The 17,697-nt window shown below is 42.9% G+C and overlaps 1 protein-coding gene across 1 annotated transcript in view; it reads left to right on the top strand.

The window, feature by feature from the left end:
• Positions 1 to 14,060, top strand: part of EFCAB11 (EF-hand calcium binding domain 11) — a 197,672-nt gene extending 183,612 nt beyond the window's left edge. Inside the window, exon 6 of the mRNA XM_049898941.1 lies at positions 12,602 to 14,060. Within this exon, the coding sequence (XP_049754898.1) occupies positions 12,602 to 12,683 (82 nt within the window). The 3' untranslated portion in view covers positions 12,684 to 14,060. The remainder of the gene's footprint in view (positions 1 to 12,601) is intronic.
• Positions 14,061 to 17,697: the final 3,637 nt, after the last annotated feature.

The raw sequence follows: 17,697 nt of genomic DNA, 5'->3' as shown, positions 1-17,697 counted from the left end.
AATTTTCCTCATCATTGTGCTTTCTTTCTAGCCGGATCATAACCTGCTAGAAATCTATTGAGCATAGAGTGAAAAGCTCTTCAGAATAGCTGTTCTTAAGAGATTAAATGATTGCCATCTCTGTCCCATTTCTTTTATCTCATTATCAAGTTCAAGATGATACTAGATATCTCAGCTGAAGTGATTATGTATTTGAAATAGAAATGGCTTTATCTCCATTTGTATTTCACACTGTTGAAGGCAGGATCTTTTTTTGCATTTATATATGTTTATGGCTCTTTACAAAAGTCCTCTGGATTAAAGACTCAAACTGCTTTCTGAAGGATAAGAATGGCTAATGGGAGGTGGATTGCATTTTTAAATATTCAGTATACAAAGACATGAGTTGGACAGTGAAGATCCATGTTGTTGTTAGTTGCCTTCCCGGTGGCTCCGACCCATGGTGACCTTACATATAACAGAACAAAACATTGCCTGGTCCTATACCATCTTCATGACCATTGGTATGTTTGAGTCCATTGTTGCAGTTATTGTGTCAATCCATCTCATTGAGGGTTTCCCTTGTTTTCATTGGCCCTCTACTTTACCAAGCATGATGTCCTTTCTAGTGAATGGTCTTTCCTGGTAACATGTCTGTATCAAACAATATTCTGCTGTGATCCATAAGGTTTTCATTGGCAAATATTTGGAAGTAGATCACCAGGCCTTCCTTCCTAGTCTGTCTTAGTCTGGAAACCCTGCTGAAACCTGTCCAGTGTGGGTGACCCCGCTGGTTTTTTAAATACTGGTGGCATAGCTTCCAACATCATAGCAATGCACAAGCCACCACAGTGTGACAAACTGACAGACAGGTGGTGGAGATCCACCGTAGATTCATCAAAATTTAGAGCTGAAGCCAGTCTTAGCAGTCATGTGATCCAACCATTCAACTTGACTTGTGAGGAGCTTGAGACTCACAGCAGCTAAGAGACTTTCCCAAGGTCACACAGCCTCCTTGCTGTATTCCGAGTAGGCCTATAATGGTTACACAGATATAGCGTGGTGGAAAAATAGGAGACCCAGTGACCCAAAAGTACAGGAAACAGATTGTTTACAATTACTCCAAAGATGGTCACTTTGACTTTTGTTCTTTATCCTTAAAGCATGGGGGAAGAATAAGAGACCTAGTGACCCAGAAGTACAGGAAACAAATGTTTATGATTATTCCAAAGATGCTCAGTTTGTCTTCTGTTTTTTATCCTTAAAGCTGTATGATTCTTGCTTTTTTTTTTACATCACAATTTCTCTTCCACAGAACAAAACTGAGAAGCAAGATCATGTCACTACTTACTAAGCAGTTCTGCTAAAACACTTGATAGAGAACGAATATGAAACTATTTACCAGAAATGAGACTCTGAGCTATAAGTTGATTCCATTTATCCACATGACCACAAGGAGTCGATGATCAGGCATGCTGAAATCACATTCTTTCCTCCTTTTAAAATATTTGTAGCTTTAAATAAGATTCCTCATTTTTAAAACCTAGTAAATAGGAAAAAATGAGTCATTATTTATGGTTAATCACTTTTGCCAGCTGTGACTGCATTTCACATCCATTTTTCTTTTTTTCTTGGACTGGAGGATTTATCCTGTCACTCTTTAGGGAAGAAAAACCACATTGCTTCCATCAATAGCCTCTCCAGCACATTAAGAATCACAATTAAGGCACCATAAACAGCAATTTTTGGGGGTATCCAGCAAGAAAGTTACTTCTTTAGAATGCAGAACTATGGAGAAAAATCTAGAATCTTAAGATAGCACCTAAGGGTAAATCTAAATTATTTAAGGTTTCTTTCAAACTGGCATAATCATTTAAAAAATATTTTATTTATTGAGTGTCTACCATATGCCTGCCAAGTTCCAGACACTGCAGGTTAAAAAGATTTCAAACAGGGTACTGGTATAACAGGACACTTTCATTTGCAAGTAGCTGTAAAGCCATTTCATACTGCCTTAGACAACAAAGGGAATTTATTGGGTGAGGTGGCTAAGTTTTCACGTAGGATAGACTTCAGGCATGGTTAGATCAGGGCTCTAGCTCACTTTGCTGTTCTTCTCACACATCTCTTCACTGTATATAGCTCCATTCTCAGGCTGATAGTTGATATTTAAAAACACATGCATGAATTATTGACTCAAAGCACCATTGGATCACATACTGTAGAGACTGTGCCCTCATGGTAGGAAAGGGACTGTTGCAGTACCAAACCTCACCTCTGCATCCCCCCGCAAAAAAGCGTCTCTTTTCTCATCTTGCAAACAAAATTCCTAGACTCCATTATGGGTGGACCAAGTCTTTACCAGTCAGTGGTTGACAGGGGAGGAATATTGTTGTTTTTGATAGGTGCCATCCAGCCAGTTCCGACTCATAGCAACCCTATGTACAATAGAATGCAACACTGCCCAGTCCTGCTCCATTTTTACAATTGTTGTTATGCTCGAGCCCATTGTGGCAGACACTGTTTCAATCCATCTTATTGAGGGTCTTCCTCTTTTTCACTGACCCTCTACTTTACCAGCATGATGTCCTTCTGCAGGGACTGGTCCCTCCTGATAACATGCCCAAAGTAAGCAAGAAGAAATTTTGCCATCTTTGCTTCTTAGGAGCATTCTGGCTGTTCTTCCAGGAGAGATTTGATCATTCTTCTGGCAGTCCACGGTATATTCAATATTCCTCACCAACACCATAATTCAAAGGGGAAGAATGCCATGCACTAATCGACTTCAGCCAATCAGTTCTTGAGGCAGTCACAGTATAAGGAGGGTGGGATTACGATGATTGGCTAGGTCATTCAGATCCCACTTCTGGACCTTGGGGAGTGCTCAGTCCCCCCTAATGCCACAGCTGCTGCATAGCACAGAGGAGTAGGATGGATGCTAGGGAAGTAACCAACAATGTCCACTGTGTCTTTAGTCTAGAAGGCTGAACCTGGTGCTAATAAGGCCCAAGTTTTTCCTGGCTTGTGTTATTCTGTATCCTTGGCCTGGTCTGGCCATCTTGTTGTCATTCACAGTTAACCCTAAATGTCCGGGTCCACCACTTACTCATGGCCAGTCCATAGCTGTGCCTCTCCATCCAGAAGGCAGGACTTTCTTATATTTAAGAATACACTGTCCTTTACTGGGGAAGCCCGCACAACCTGTACAAGGCAAGGCCATGGTAGCTGCACAGACACATCCAAACTCCCTGAGGGACCAAATTGCTGGACTGAGGGCTGTGGGGACCATGGTCTCAGGGAATATCTAGCTTAATTGGCATAACAGAGTTTATAAAGAAAATGTTCTACCTTCTACTTTGATGAGTAGCGTCTGGGGTCTTAAAAGCCTCTGAGAGGCCATCTAAGATACTCCACTGGTCTCACCCCTTTGGAGCAAGGAAAAATGAAGAAAACTAAAGACACAAGGGGAAGATTAAAGGACTAATGGACCTCATCTACCACAGCCTCCACCAGACTGAGTCCAGTACAACGAGATGGTGCCCAGCTACCACCACTGACTGCTGTGGCAGGGATCACAATAGACAGTACCAGGCAAAGCTGGAGAAAAATACAGAACAAAATTCAAACACAAAAAGAAAGACCACACTTGCTGGCCTGACAGAGACTGGAGAAACCCTGAGAGTATGGTCCCCAGACACCCTTTCAACTCAGTAATAAGGCCACTCCTGAGATTTACCCTTCAGCCAAAAATTGAACAGGCCCATGGAACAAAACAAGACTAAAGGGGCACATCAGCCCTGGGGCGGGGACTGGAAGGTAGGAGGGAACAGGACAGCTGGTAATAGAGAACCCAGGGTTGAGAAGGGAAAGTGTTGATGTGGAATTGTTAACCAGTGTCGTACAACGTGTGTACTGACTGATGAGAAACTAGTTTATTCTGTACACCTTCACCTAAAAAAAAAAAAAATTTTTTTTTTTTAAAGTTCAATTAAAAAAAAAAAAAGAATACACTGTCCTTATCCTGAAGGAGAGGAGCCCTGGTAGCACAGTGGTTAAGCACTTGGCTGTTAACTAAAAGGCTGGTGTTCAAACCCACCATCCAACCCAGGGGAGAAAGATGTGGCAGTCTGCTTCTGTAAATATTTACATCCTTGGAAACCCTATGGGGCAGTTCTACTCTGTCCTATAGCGTTGCTATGAGTTGGAATCGACTCAGAAGCAATGGGTTTGGTTTTTTGGTTTATCCTGAAGGAACACTTAAAGCCTAACAATACTATTTCTTGTTGACAGATTAATATTATTAAATAAGACACATGTATATCAGACAGTAAAGAAGATGGCTCCTATCTTTTTCTGCTTAACTGACATTTCAATTGCCTAAAACTTCAATCTTCAGAGCTCTTCTTAAAGGCAGTATTTAATTTGCGCTAAAAATCATTTTCCAAATAGAAGAACACTCTGATCTATTTCAAATTGTAAGACCCATTTTACCTCAATGAGAATCTGATATGACATGTTATTGCGGCCAGCAAATTTAAATGGTCCAAGAGGGCATCGTCTCTCAAACTTTCCACTGTGTCTGAGCCTGGTTTCTTCTTGAAAGCAGAGCTGAGATGAGGGTTTGCATGCAGGTAGTTTTTCTGGGAAACAATCACAGTGAGCAGGAGTGAGGGATGAGGGAAAATGAAACAGAGAATAAGGGAAAGCCAACACAAAGGTCCTTTTATCAAGCTTGTCACTGCTATGAGCAACTAGGGTTCTATCCCACCAGAGCCTCCACAAGCTGATGGAATGACCTCAGACTTGTCTGCCTGACAGGCTGAAAGGGAAAGCATTATCCACTGAATCCTGCTACCTCATTGGCCAAGGGTTGTCCCATGGGTGTTAACCCCTTCACACTTTGTATTTTAGGATGGTGTATGTGTGAGTGCCACACCCGGGTGTCCAAGCAGTCCCAGGCAGAAAGCAAAAGATACATAGTGCAGATTGCTGCTGGGGCAAAACACTCTCAACAGTGGCCGGAGAAAAAGACAAGTGAGTGTGTGTGAGGCAGGGCCCAAAGGGTGTCCATTACACTCCACAGGGAACGCTTCCGCCCAAGTCACGTGGGAGCCTACAAAAGAAGAGGCATACCTCTTTTATCTTTCCTCAGTATCTTAGTATCCAAATGGCTTTTCTAAACATATGTCTTTACAAAGGTAAAATTAATAAACACATTACCAACTGAATCACTGTAAAGCTCTGCAGGACTCTTGTCAACAAAGAGGCAAGCACACCAGTGCAAAGACCCGGCGGCTCCTCAGAAGGGAAGGCTGCTTGCGGGAGAAGCTGTCATCATTACTTCTTCAGCTGGCGGGTCTTCTCATCCCCAGCAGGGACTCCTCGCTTGGAGGGTAATTTTTACCCTCACTCTTCAGTCAGTATGACAGCTCCATCCCTAATGTAATGGCAGTTTTGACTTTAGTTTATTCTATGAAGAATCAAAGAGTGTCTCTCTCCCTTTCCCCCACCCCAAAAATTCCACTAAGAAAACTTTTCTCCTTTAAATCTGTGCCTCCACATTAAATTTTTCATTCATGTTTCAGGTGACTCAAATACAGCATCAATTTTCAAAGCCCCGGGTGACTCTCACGGTGACTCAAAATAATGATTGTCTGTCATTGTATTTGCTGGGAACACAGATATGTCTGTCACCTGCGCTGTTATCACCACCAAGGGCTTGGCTCCTGAGTGTAGTCTACTCTGGGCTCAATTCACTACCTTGATGTTGGCAAGACAGAGTGTTGAGGCAATTATCTGCATAATCCATCCAAGAAACATGTATGCCTCGGCTGATCCTGAAATAGTTTGTTAAAAAAAATTTATTTTTTTATCCTTAAAGGGATTATTTTAGTAAGTGTAGCTTTAGCTGGAATGTTCCAAAGAATTGCCTCAAATTTTGGTTCCTCTGGGTCAGTGGTTCTCAGCTAGAGACGATAGAGTAGATGGTCAGCAAAAAAGAGGAAGACCCTCAACAAGATGGATTGACACAGTGGCCACAATAGTGGACTCAAACACAGCAATGATTGTGAGGGGGGCACAGGACCGGACAGTGCTTCATTCTGTTGTAACAGGGTCACTGTGAGTCAGAACCAACTCGGGGCATCTAACAACAACAGGGGGAATTTGATAATTTCTGAGGACTTTGTAGTTGTCACAACTTGGGGATGGTGTTCCTGGTATCTAGAGGGTAGAGGTCAGGGATGCTGCTAAGCAACCTACGGTATACAGGGAACCCTCCATGAGAGTTGACTATCTGGTCTAAAATGTCAGTGGTGCTGAGGTTCAGACACTGTGCTGCAGGTATCGAAGATCTGTTCACGGTGAAATGAGGCCATTTGTTTTGAATATACAGACTGGAAAGAAAGAAAATGTTCCTTCAGTTGAAAATGACGTCAATAATATGAAAGAATATTTTAAGACGATATTACCCATAACCCTCCCGTCTTCATAAAACAAGTTCCTATTTAGCATATATCCTTCAACTTCGACCCAAATGAATACAGATGCTTGCAGTTAGGCAGTATATACCAGTATATACCAGTTTGTATTCTTGTTTTCACTTAAAAATGTCATTTTTATTGTCATTATGTCATTGTTATAGTTAAAGAACATCCCATTGTTTTAATGTAATGAAATTTATTATGCCATCCTTCTTTGTTTCTTTTTTTTTTTAAGAACTTGATCATAAGCAACTGCTCCAGTCTGAAATCTGTCTTTGTACACCTGGCAATGGGGTACTCTTAAAAGAATTACATTACAACAAATAATTGTTCTCCAAAAAATAATTTTTTTACAAAAAAAAAAAAAAAACTGTTCCCCAAGAAATAACTACTTTCAAGACATTCCAAGAAGTTGTTATGATGTAAATATTTTCATACAAGAAGCATTTACTTGCTATAAAGTCACTACTTAACATATTTTTTTAATTGCAAAAACAAAAACATGTTGTCCTTCAGAATGCACTAGGGCAACAATATGGCCTGACTTAATAAAAGATTCCCAGAGTGAAACCCTGGCTCCTGAAGGGTCAAGACCACTTAACCTGTGGGTCTCGGGAGCACATCTACTCTGGGCTGGCGGAGTTCACACAGCATCACAAAAAGGAGAGAGGTTTTTTTCCTTAACAAATAAAGACATAAAAGAGAACAACGCTGCATTCATGCTAATGAGAGTAATTATAACGAATTTTTAATATGATGAATGAGAAAATGCTTGTATTTTAATAGATATGAAAACCATTGGAATTCAGCTGACTGGACTAGGTCGAGGGCTGGCTGCAATTCTTAACGCGTCCCAGCGTCAGCCTAGGTCTTCCTGTACTGTGAAATCCAGATACTATTGGCTGGACCCCTCATTCTACACCCTGTGGAATTATAAAGCCCTTCACAAGATTTTGGCACATTATTGGAAGGCTTATGGCTTCATGGCCATCTCAGGCTCTGAATTAATTTCTCTGAATTAATTCAGTTGGCAGATTATTTTCCCATTCCCCACTTGCTTTCCTTGCTCTTCAGTGCACCAGCTAAGATGGGCCTGATCTCCTAACTCAATTTTCAGTCCCTAACTCAACACAAACACCCCAAATATACCATCACCCCATATAGCGTCACCTGTTGCACCCCTGAGGGAAGGTAGGGAAGATGTTATAACAAGCGGTACAAACAACTTTGAAGCATATTGTAAATATATACACAAAAAACAGTTGCTGTCAAGTTAATTGCAAGTCATGGCAACCCCATGTGTTGCAGAGTTGAATTGTGCTCTGTAGGATTTTCAAGACTGTGACCTTTGTGGAAGCAGACAACCAGGCCTTTCTTTTGAGGCACCTCTGCCCACCTTTTCGTTAGTAGTTCAGCATCTAACCCTGGGACTCGTGCTGTTGCTCAGTGCTGTCGAGTCAGTTCTGACTCATAGTGATGCTGCGTACAACAGAATGAAACACTGTCCAGTCCTGCACCAGCCTCATAATTGTTGCTATGTTTGGGCCCATTATTGTAGCCACTGTGTCAGTCCATCTCACGGAGGGTCTTTCTCTTTTCTTGCTGACTCTCTACTTTATGAAGCACGATGCCCTTCCCCAGGGACTGGTCCCTCCTGATAACATGTCCAAAGTGTGTGAAATGAAGTCTTGCCATCCTTGCTTCTGAGGAGCATGCTGGCTGTACTTCTTCCAAGACAGACTTGTTGGTTCTTCTGGCAGTCCATGGATATTCAGTATTCTTCCCCATCACCGTAGTTCAAAGACATCAGTTCTTCTTCGATCTTCCTTATTCATTGTCCAGCTTTCACATGCATATGAGACAATTGAAAATATCGTAGCTTGGGTCTGGTGCACCTTAGTCCTCAAAGTGACATCTTTGCTTTTCAACACTTTAAAAAGGTCTTTAAAAAAAAAAAAATTTTTTTTTTTTTTTTTTTTTTTTGCGGCAGATTTGCCCAATACAAATAGCAGTTGTTAGAAGGGCATTTGATCGCTGGGGACTTTTTCATAGGCCGATTCTCCTCCTCTGGTGCCCCAGCCTCTCTCTTCTCTGTAGCCCGTCTTCCTCCACCCTCTATTATCTTGCTTGTCATCTCCTTCCTCCCAGATGACCTGGATTCTTCATAGAAGTTATGAGAGCAGTTCAGCTCTCTGGAGTCTCAACTCACAAAATCAATTCCAGACCTCCCTTTTGCCTCTCCAAAGCACGGAGAAAAGCCTTTAATTTAACTGGACATGCATTTCTAGAAAGCAGTTATGTTGTTAATAGCAACTGATTTCCTTCTCTTACATCTGTATAATCTTTGCTAATGTCTTTGAAAAGCCAGTTCTGAAACATAAGCCTGTGTCTATCTCTACATCTACATCCATGTCTGAGAAAAGAGCAGATAGTTGACTGGATTGCAGTGACTGGGCTTCAGCTATAGAGCAGTTTAGTCCCAGATGTGTCTAGTGATCTGTGTTGGTTCCCAGTTTCCTGCTTTTTGGCTCTAAACCTTGCAGTCTGGCATTCCTCAGGTTCCTTCTATCCATTAATTCACTTCTGCAGCCTCATTTTACGAAGTTCATCTCTTGTTTGATCTCTCTTGTGCCTGGTCTGCGTATACTGAATGTGGTTGGCCAGAAAGCCCATTACTGATTTCCTTATCGGCTCCTGAGTAATGGTTCTTATCTGGCTTCTTCAGTGTGTCTTATTTCTGTGACTAGTCTTGGGTGGTACAAATGGTTAACACACTCGGCTGCTAAGCAGAAGGTTGGAGGTTCGAGCCCACCCAGAGTTGCTTCAGAAGAAAGGCTTGGTGACCTACTTTCAAAAAATCAGGCATTGAAACCCCTATGAAGCACAGTTCTGTTCTGACACACAAGGGGTCACCATGAGTTGGAGTGGACTCCGTGGCAAGTGCTTTAGCTGTTTGTTAGTTTTAGTTTTTAAGGCGGTGATGATACAGTCTCCTTCTTTCCAGGACCTCCCAGGAAGCAGTCGGCATTTCATAATGTTATGAACTATTTCCCCAGATTCATTTGTTCTGCATATATTCATTCGTTCAACAAACATTCATTGCCTGATACATGCTAGGAGCTGGGAACACAGTAGAAAACGTGACAAAGTACTTGCTCCCCTAGAGTTTACTTTCCAGTCGGGGGAGGGCCGGGGGATATTATAGTGCTGAATGTACTCTAGTGAGACCGAAACAGCACCCTGTAGCTTTGGAACCAGAGTAAACTTTTATTGGGGTTAAATTCTGTAAACAGAAACAATGAAACTTTTTACCTGGAGCCTTTTTTTTTTTTTTTTGTCTCTTAGCACACCACTCATTTTACCCACCAGGCACATCTGTTCTTCTGTCACGCAGTGATTCAACTGTAGGTGCTGTGAAACCTTCCTTCCTCAGAATAATTCTTTCTGCCATGAAAGATAGTATACGTCAGCTTTTTAAAATTATAGCTCAGAAACTTGAATTTCTTCTTCATTCTCCTTGAGATGACCAGATATGATCCAAGATATATGATGAGGAGGAAACATCAGAAGACAAAATATTTAACCTTGTCTCATTCTAAATATGGACATGATACCACTGCATTCATTGCATAAATAAATGCCACTCCGAACATTGTGAATACCCCTTCCATATAACACTTCTTGGTTATATGGTACCCATTTTATGACAGGAAGCTTTGGCAAAGACAGCAGGAAAAAAAAGTTAATGCAGTTACAACAGCTATTTACTGAGAAAACCAAGCATTTGGCATCTCAATAAGTGAATAAAAACCAAAACCAAGCCCGTTGCCATCAAGTTGATTCCGATTCATAGCGAGCCTATAGGACAGAGTAGAGCTGCCCCATAAGATTTCCAAGGAGCGCCTGGTGGATTCAAACTGCCGACCTTTTGGTTAGCAGCTGTAGCTCTTAACAATTATGCCACCAGGGTTCCCAGAAAATATTATCAGAAGCAGTATATTCTAAACGTTACTTTTTTAGGTTATACGCTTAACTCACCCTCTGAGATTTATAGTTCAACCACACCAAGTTCAGAGTGGAAGGGGGAAAAGGCCATTTATCGAATCCAGTTCCTTGGGGAAAAAATAGGCCATATTAAGAATCCTCAATTATCTAATTTCATAGACGTGATTTATAGTCTGTTGTCAGTCATATGCAATACTGATTACCTCTGATCCCTTAGAAGAGATCTGACGTTAGTTACGCTCTTGGTCGGTCCTGTATAGGCTGACATCGTCACGTGTGTTTTACCAAAAGAAGTAACAAGAGTAATAGCCTCTGCAGTCCACATCGTTTTATACTAACACACTGCAACATGGTTTGCCCTGGGGCAGAGAAGTAGGGATTTTCTCTACTTCAAAAGAATGAAAAATTATCATCACTCTATCCAGAACCATTAGAGACTTCAGAGACTTTGGCATGAAATATTCAGAAAGTTTATTTTAGAATTCAATATTTTAAAAGCCTGCTTTAAAACTATTACAGTGATTAGTGGCTCTGTTACTCGGGCCGGTCTTGGCTTTAAAAAGCCCTACGTCGTAGCTGTTACCATTTGTTGTTTCCACAAAATAGAATTGGTATCAACCACAGAAGCTACAGATAAGGCACGTAATGCATTGTGTTAGTGGCCCCGCAAAGAGAAACGGTGACCACGGCTCATCAGTTATTCTTCCAAAAACAATTTCGAGTGAATATTACTTTTCCTGGAAACAGTTGGAAAGGGTTGCTGACGCTGCAGTTCTGTCCTTTTGACATGGGGTATAAAAAAAAAAAATGTATTTTTTATACCTTAAGCGTGTGGTGTGGGTGCCATTTCTTTGTTCCCTGTCCAGTGTCCCCGTGTGGGCAGTTCTAGGGACACACACAGGGACAGCCCAGCTAAGGCCGCCCACACCCTCAGATGACCAGCCAGAGGCTCACATCTTCCTCACTCTTCCTGTGAGTCAAGAGAGCTTATCAGGTGTTTGTGAGGATTTAGTAGAGCTTCCGAGGCCTGAACGAAGCCAGTGCAAACTTCTGGAGCTAGAGGTAGCCATGTGAGAATTGCAGTATAATCACTCGTCTCTGGAATCTCCTGTTTATTTAGGAAGGCAATGTGGAACAGAGTATAGAGCACTGATTTTGCCATTTAATGATCCTGGTTTGCTACAGCTGCTAAGAGGTCGGCAGTTCGAATCTAGCAGGCACTTCTTGGAAACTCTATGGGGCAGTTGTACTCTGTCATATGGGGTCGCTATGAGTCGAAATCGACTCCATGACAGTGGGTTTTTTTGTTTGTTTGTTTGGTTTGGTGTGAGTTCCAGCTCTGCTACTTACTGGCAGTGGGATCTTCAGAAAACTGCTTTACCCCTTTAAGGCTCTGCATCTTTATCTTTATCAGTAGAATGGGCCCAACCCCGTGGTGGTGCAAAGATTCAATGAGATAAGGAATGTAATAGCATGCCAGGCAGGATGTTAGAAGTTCCTGAGTGGTGCAGATGATTAACACACCTGGCTACCAACCAAAAGGTTGGAGGTTCAAGTCCACCCAAGGGTGCCTCAGAAGAAAGGCCTGGTGATCTACTTCTGAAAAAACCAGCCATTGATTGAAAACGCTGTGGAGCACAGTTCTACTCTGACACACATGGGGTCACCATGAGTCAGCCAACTTGGCAGCAGCCGGTACTGGTGCTGTGTAGGAAGGTAATTGTTGGTATAATCATTATTCATTGACAAATTATTTTTCTTACCGCTTTTTTGTTTTAATCTCACATATCTATGATGTATATATATTTATTGATGTATCACAGAAACAAATTTGTAGGATGACTAGAAAAAGTCAGCTCTTCTTTTCTTCCATAACCTGTGCATTTGGCCTCATTCCTTTCAATGAGTTGACTCTTTTATTTCTATCACTTCTAATAAGTACTCTTCCCTTGCCTCCCCACCTCAGAGATGAAAGGGGAAGAAATGGCAGGCGTCCCCTCTGCATTCAAATAGCGTGCTCTCTGAGGTGGGAGAGGCACCTCTCAGAGGCCTGCAAAGAAACAAAGACTCTCCTGTGCCTGATGCCCAGGTGCCATGAAAATGCCATGTCAATGATGTTCTGTTTCATTTTCCAGGGAAGTAGATCAAGACTCAGATGGTCACGTCAGCTTTAAAGACTTCGAATATGCCCTGAAGTATGGACAAAATGAAGCCTAACGATTGAGAATTACTTGTGGCAAGTTCTGGGGAGATGAATAAATTGTAGTGGATTGAAATGTCGAAGAGACTCCAGTCTACGAAAGCTGTAATGCTGCATAGTTGTGATGAAGTGCTTACTTGTGGTTCTCACGCGCTGATGATATACTTATTATATTAACTGGACCAACTAGAGGTGGTCCTCACAGGTAGGCTGCTGAGCCAGGCTGCCGCTGGAGCGGTTCTCTTGCCTTCCTCTTTACCAGGAGCAGGGCATTGGGAATACAAAGACAGAGCGCTGCTCTGGAGCCCCTAGGGGAGGAGGGTACAAACAGTTAATGGGCCAGCTAAGCGACTGGAAGTTTGAATCCGCTGAGAGGTACCTCAGAAGAAAGGCCCAGTGATCCATTTCCAAAAAAACAGCCATTGAAAACCCTATGGAGCACAGTTCTACTCTGACAGACATGGGGTTGCCATGAGTCGGAGTCAACTCGACTGGCAGCTGGTTTTACCATTGCTCTAAAATAATGTACCCAGAGTGGAAACCATCCTTGCAAATTGGCCCCAGAGCCCTGGCTGCATAAGACACAAGCAAACCCTCTCCGGCCTTATCCAGAGGAAGAACAGAGAATGCAGTAAGGATGCTGGTGGCAAAAGACATATTCTTAGAACCCTTTGGGATGGCTTGGGTCTGGGGTTCCTGGAGCAGAGAAGCAGGCCCTCAGCCTCAGGGCAATACTGGATGCTGGGGGCTGGATGGGACCCAGAGAGAACTCGCCTGCATCCCACCCAGCAGGAGACACCACACCCAGACTTTTGCACAATGTACCCTCCCCTCCTTTGTGGCCTGAGTGCCAGCTGGAAATCTGCGTCAGGAGTAGGCAGTGGGGCCCTAAAAGGGTCCTCAGGGCCTCTGCTGCCAAAACTCCCTCAGCCTCCTCCACCTCCCCCTGATGCTGCCCTGATTTGGTGCGTAGTTGTGCCTGGGAAAGAATGCTGTGCTTCTAGGGCCTTCCTCTCATAAGCTTATTGGACCCCCCTGGGACTTGGTCTCCATCCTTCCAGCCAGGGATTTCCTGGATTTTGATGTGCACTGGAACCAGCCAGGGTGGTTGTTGGAGAAGCATATTCCTGGGCCCAAACTCTGAAATCTAATTCAAGTGGTTTGTGGGGTACATATTGAGACAAGTTCTCATGACACCTTGGGTACCCCAGTATGGCTTCCACAGTGGGACTTCCCACTGGATTCTCACCTCTTTGAGTCCACCCTTGGTTTGAATGTTCCAGTGCCTTCCACACCTCCCAGTGCCACCCCACCACTGGAGTCATCTGCTCCTGGAACTGCATCTAGCCCACACTGGGTGACCTGCCTCAAACAATCTTCCGCCCCCCCCCCCCCCGCCCCACGCCCTCCCACTAACCACAGGTTGGGTTGAGGAGGGCACTCCGGCCCAGCTGCCCTCTGTTGCCCCCTCCTAGGTTCTGGACAGGGATGCCCAGTGCCAGAAGCCTTACCTGTCCTGGGTTCAGTTTCTCCAGGTTCTGCCCATCTACCCCTGAGGTATGGTGACTGCTATACGGAGTGTCATGGATTGAATTATGTCCTGCCAAAAATGTGTGTATCAGTTGGGCTGGGCCAGGATTCCCGGTATTATGTGATTTTCCTATATGTTGTAAATCCTGCCCCTATGATGTTAATGAGGGAGGATGGGCTGCAGTTGTGTTAGTGAGGCAGGACTCAACTTACAGGACTGGATTGTGTCTGGAGGCAATCTCTTGAGATATAAAAGGTAGAAGCAGACAGAGAGACAGGGGGACTTCATACCACCAAGAAAGCAGCACCGGGAGCAGGGCACGTCCTTTGGACCTGGCGTCCCTGTGTGAAGAAGCTCCTAGTCTGGGGGAACACTGATGAGAAGGCCCACAGAGAGAGAATCTCTTCCCTTAGAGCTGATACCCTGAATTTGGACTTTTAGCCTACTTTACTGTGAGGAAATAAATTTCTCTTTGTTAAAGCCGTCCACTTGTGGTATTTCTGTTATAGCAGCGCTAGATAACTAAGACATGGAGCAAAAAATGGTGACATGGGACTTTCAGGATATCTTTTACATAATTCCAAAATACTGACGTTAATACTAATATTTTTATGTATTCAGAGTTCATAACCTTAAAAACATTAGTAAAACAATATTTAATGCAATTCAGAATTGTAAAGTGGAAGCATTTTAATGTTAAGCAAGAATGTAAATTTGTAAAATATAAACATTACACAAGTATCCTTATAATACAAATTATTAGCAGATAAATTTAATAAAAAATAAAGTCTTAACCTGTCACAGCCAATAGGAGCCCAAGGAGACATGACGACTAAACGTTATGTGGTGCCCTGGATGGGATCCTGGGACAGGAAAAAGACATCAAGGAAAAACTAATCAGCATGGGCTTTAATTAAAAATATTGTATCAGTATTGATTCATTATGAGCCAGAATCGACTCAACAGCAACGGGCGTGGTTTTTGGTTTTATTGGTTCATTAATTATGACAGATGTACCATACTCATGTAAAATGTTAGAGGGGAAACGGGGTGTGGATTATATGGGAATTCGCTGAACTAGCCTTGTAATTTTTCTGTAAATCTACAATGTTCTAAAATGAGGTGTTTATTTAAAATAGTCTTATTCATAAATTAACAAACTAAACATTACCTAAAATGAAGAAAACTTTGAAAATCTCTGAAAAGTACAAATGAAATCATATTTCAAACAAGAAAGGGGATCAGTGGTGTCATTGAGTAGCATGTGTGTTTTTGTACAAGTTGTTCCAGCTGAGGAAAAGCCCGTTCTGACTTAGGATAGAGTTTTTTTTAAGCAGATATTTCATTTTAAATTTAATAATTGAGTCATTGATCCTGATCTCAAAACACAAGTGATACAGATTTTAGATTATTAAAATATGAAAATTAAATACATCAAGAGAGTGCTAGTATTTGAGTAATTTCCAGAATACCTAAAGCTCATATTGCAGTCACTATGTGGACCTCATTTCTCCCTGGAGACAAGACAAGAGAGGGAGAGGTCGCTTTCTACAGCTGATGTGGAAGGCAAGAGGCCAGGGTGGGAACAGTTCTTGGACAACTCCCTTGACCCTGTAGTAGTCAAGGGGTTTTTTGGTCTCAGTGTCAGAAACATACCCAAACTAGCTTAGGTTGAAAGGGAATTTATTGGAAGATACTGGGCTAGCTCATGGTATCGGACAGGGAGGGCAATGAGGCATCTGGGTGTCCAGGATAACTAGAACCAGCAACACAAACACCTCCAGACTCTGCTTCTCTCTGCCTGTTCGTTCCATAGAGGGAAGGCCCATAGTCACTGACGGTCTCACACCATTCTAAAGAGGAATTGACCTGTGATCTCTCTAGTTCCAAGTTCAAAGATCCCAGAGAGAGGCTCTGGTTGGCCCCCTGGAACAGTCAACTCTGATCCACCCAAAGGGTATAGACACAGCCACAGGGGACTCACCCAGGTATACTAGGGGCTAGTCACAGAGGGAAAGTTGACAAGAGCTGAGAAGCCCTTTCCATTTTCTTTCTTTAAAAACAGTATGGCTGGGACCTAGTCTAAGAGGAAAGAGCATCCCTAGAATTTGTTGCTTAGAAGGAGCCAGTCTCTCAGAGCAAAGACCCAAAACAAAGAAGGGACATCAGAAGCTGCTCATGTCACCTTCCCCTCATCACATCCTCTAGGCCCAGTCCAAATTCTCACCGCACTATTGCCGGCCCCAATCCACGTGATGTTGTTGGTGCAATGTGACCTTGTATCTCTTTTTCCTGGCCTCTGTTGAATGGCTCAAGGGTGGTGAGTATCTATGCAAATTGACCAACTTAGTCTCTTCCTTCAAAGACATGAAGAGTAAGAGCGAGTGAGATACAGCAGTGCTCCACTGTGTAAGTCTGTATGACTCAGTGGCTAATGGCAGACGTGATTTCCACCACCCGGCCTAGAAAACTGAGGCAGCTGGTTTGTAGTGAGAAAAGAAAATAGACACTGATTGAGGAGCAAGAAAGAAGACAAAGAAGCCCTAGTGGTGCTTGGTTTCTGGTTAAACCTTGTGTGTAAGGTTCAGTCACAACCCTTTGGGTCCTGTGAGGTAACCCTGTATCGTTCCAGTAAATCTTTCTGCTTAAGCCAGCTGGACTTGTTTTCTGTTATTTGAAACCAAGAGATCCCTGTTATAAGCAGAGGGCTAAGGACAAAGTTCTTGGTAACGTCAACATTTACTGGGGCAGCAGAGATAAGAGTCTTTAAAAGAGACTAAGAAGAAGCAGTTGAAGATGGAAGAGGAACATGTTGCCATTTTGTGTTACCCCTGCCTCTACTTGATCACTCACTGCAATCCAGCTTCAGTATTCTCCTGAGGCAATCGCTCTCAAGAGGTGACCAGGATCTACTACTGGCCACACCTTTGAAGTCCTTCTCACTTTTAGCCTCTGTCTTGGTTTCCTAGGGCTGCCATAACAAAATACCACAAGTGGGTGGCTTAAAACACAAATTTATTGTCTCACAGTTCTGGAGGCAAAAAGTCCAAATCAGTGTATCAGCCATGTCAATTCCATTTGAAGGCCCTGGAAAAGGCACTGTTCCATGCCTCTGCCCTAGCTTCAAGAGACTTTTGGCAATCCTAGCATTCCTTTGCTGCTAGTGTATGTATCTTCCCAAGGTGTCTTCCCCTTGTATGTGTCCCTGTGTCTGTTCTTCCCTTTTCTAAGACACCACTCAAAAGAGATCAGGACTAGGACCCACTCTGTTCCAGTATGACTCAACTGATAATACCATCAAAGAAAGACTCCATCTCCCCAACGTACATTCACAAGTATAGGGCTTAGGACTTCAACATATCTTTTGGGGTAAGAAGATTCATAACAGCTGCCATGACACTGCTGTCTCATGTTTCCTCTGTGTCTTTTTTCCCCCACTGTCTTCCCCTGTTTGCTCTCCTACAATATCCCATATATGTTACTCTTCTCCAAGGCCCTCT

The sequence above is a fragment of the Elephas maximus genome, chromosome 10 (genome assembly GCF_024166365.1).
Source record: "Elephas maximus indicus isolate mEleMax1 chromosome 10, mEleMax1 primary haplotype, whole genome shotgun sequence".
Taxonomy (NCBI): Eukaryota; Metazoa; Chordata; class Mammalia; order Proboscidea; family Elephantidae; genus Elephas; species Elephas maximus.
This window is presented reverse-complemented; position numbering and strand designations above follow the sequence as displayed.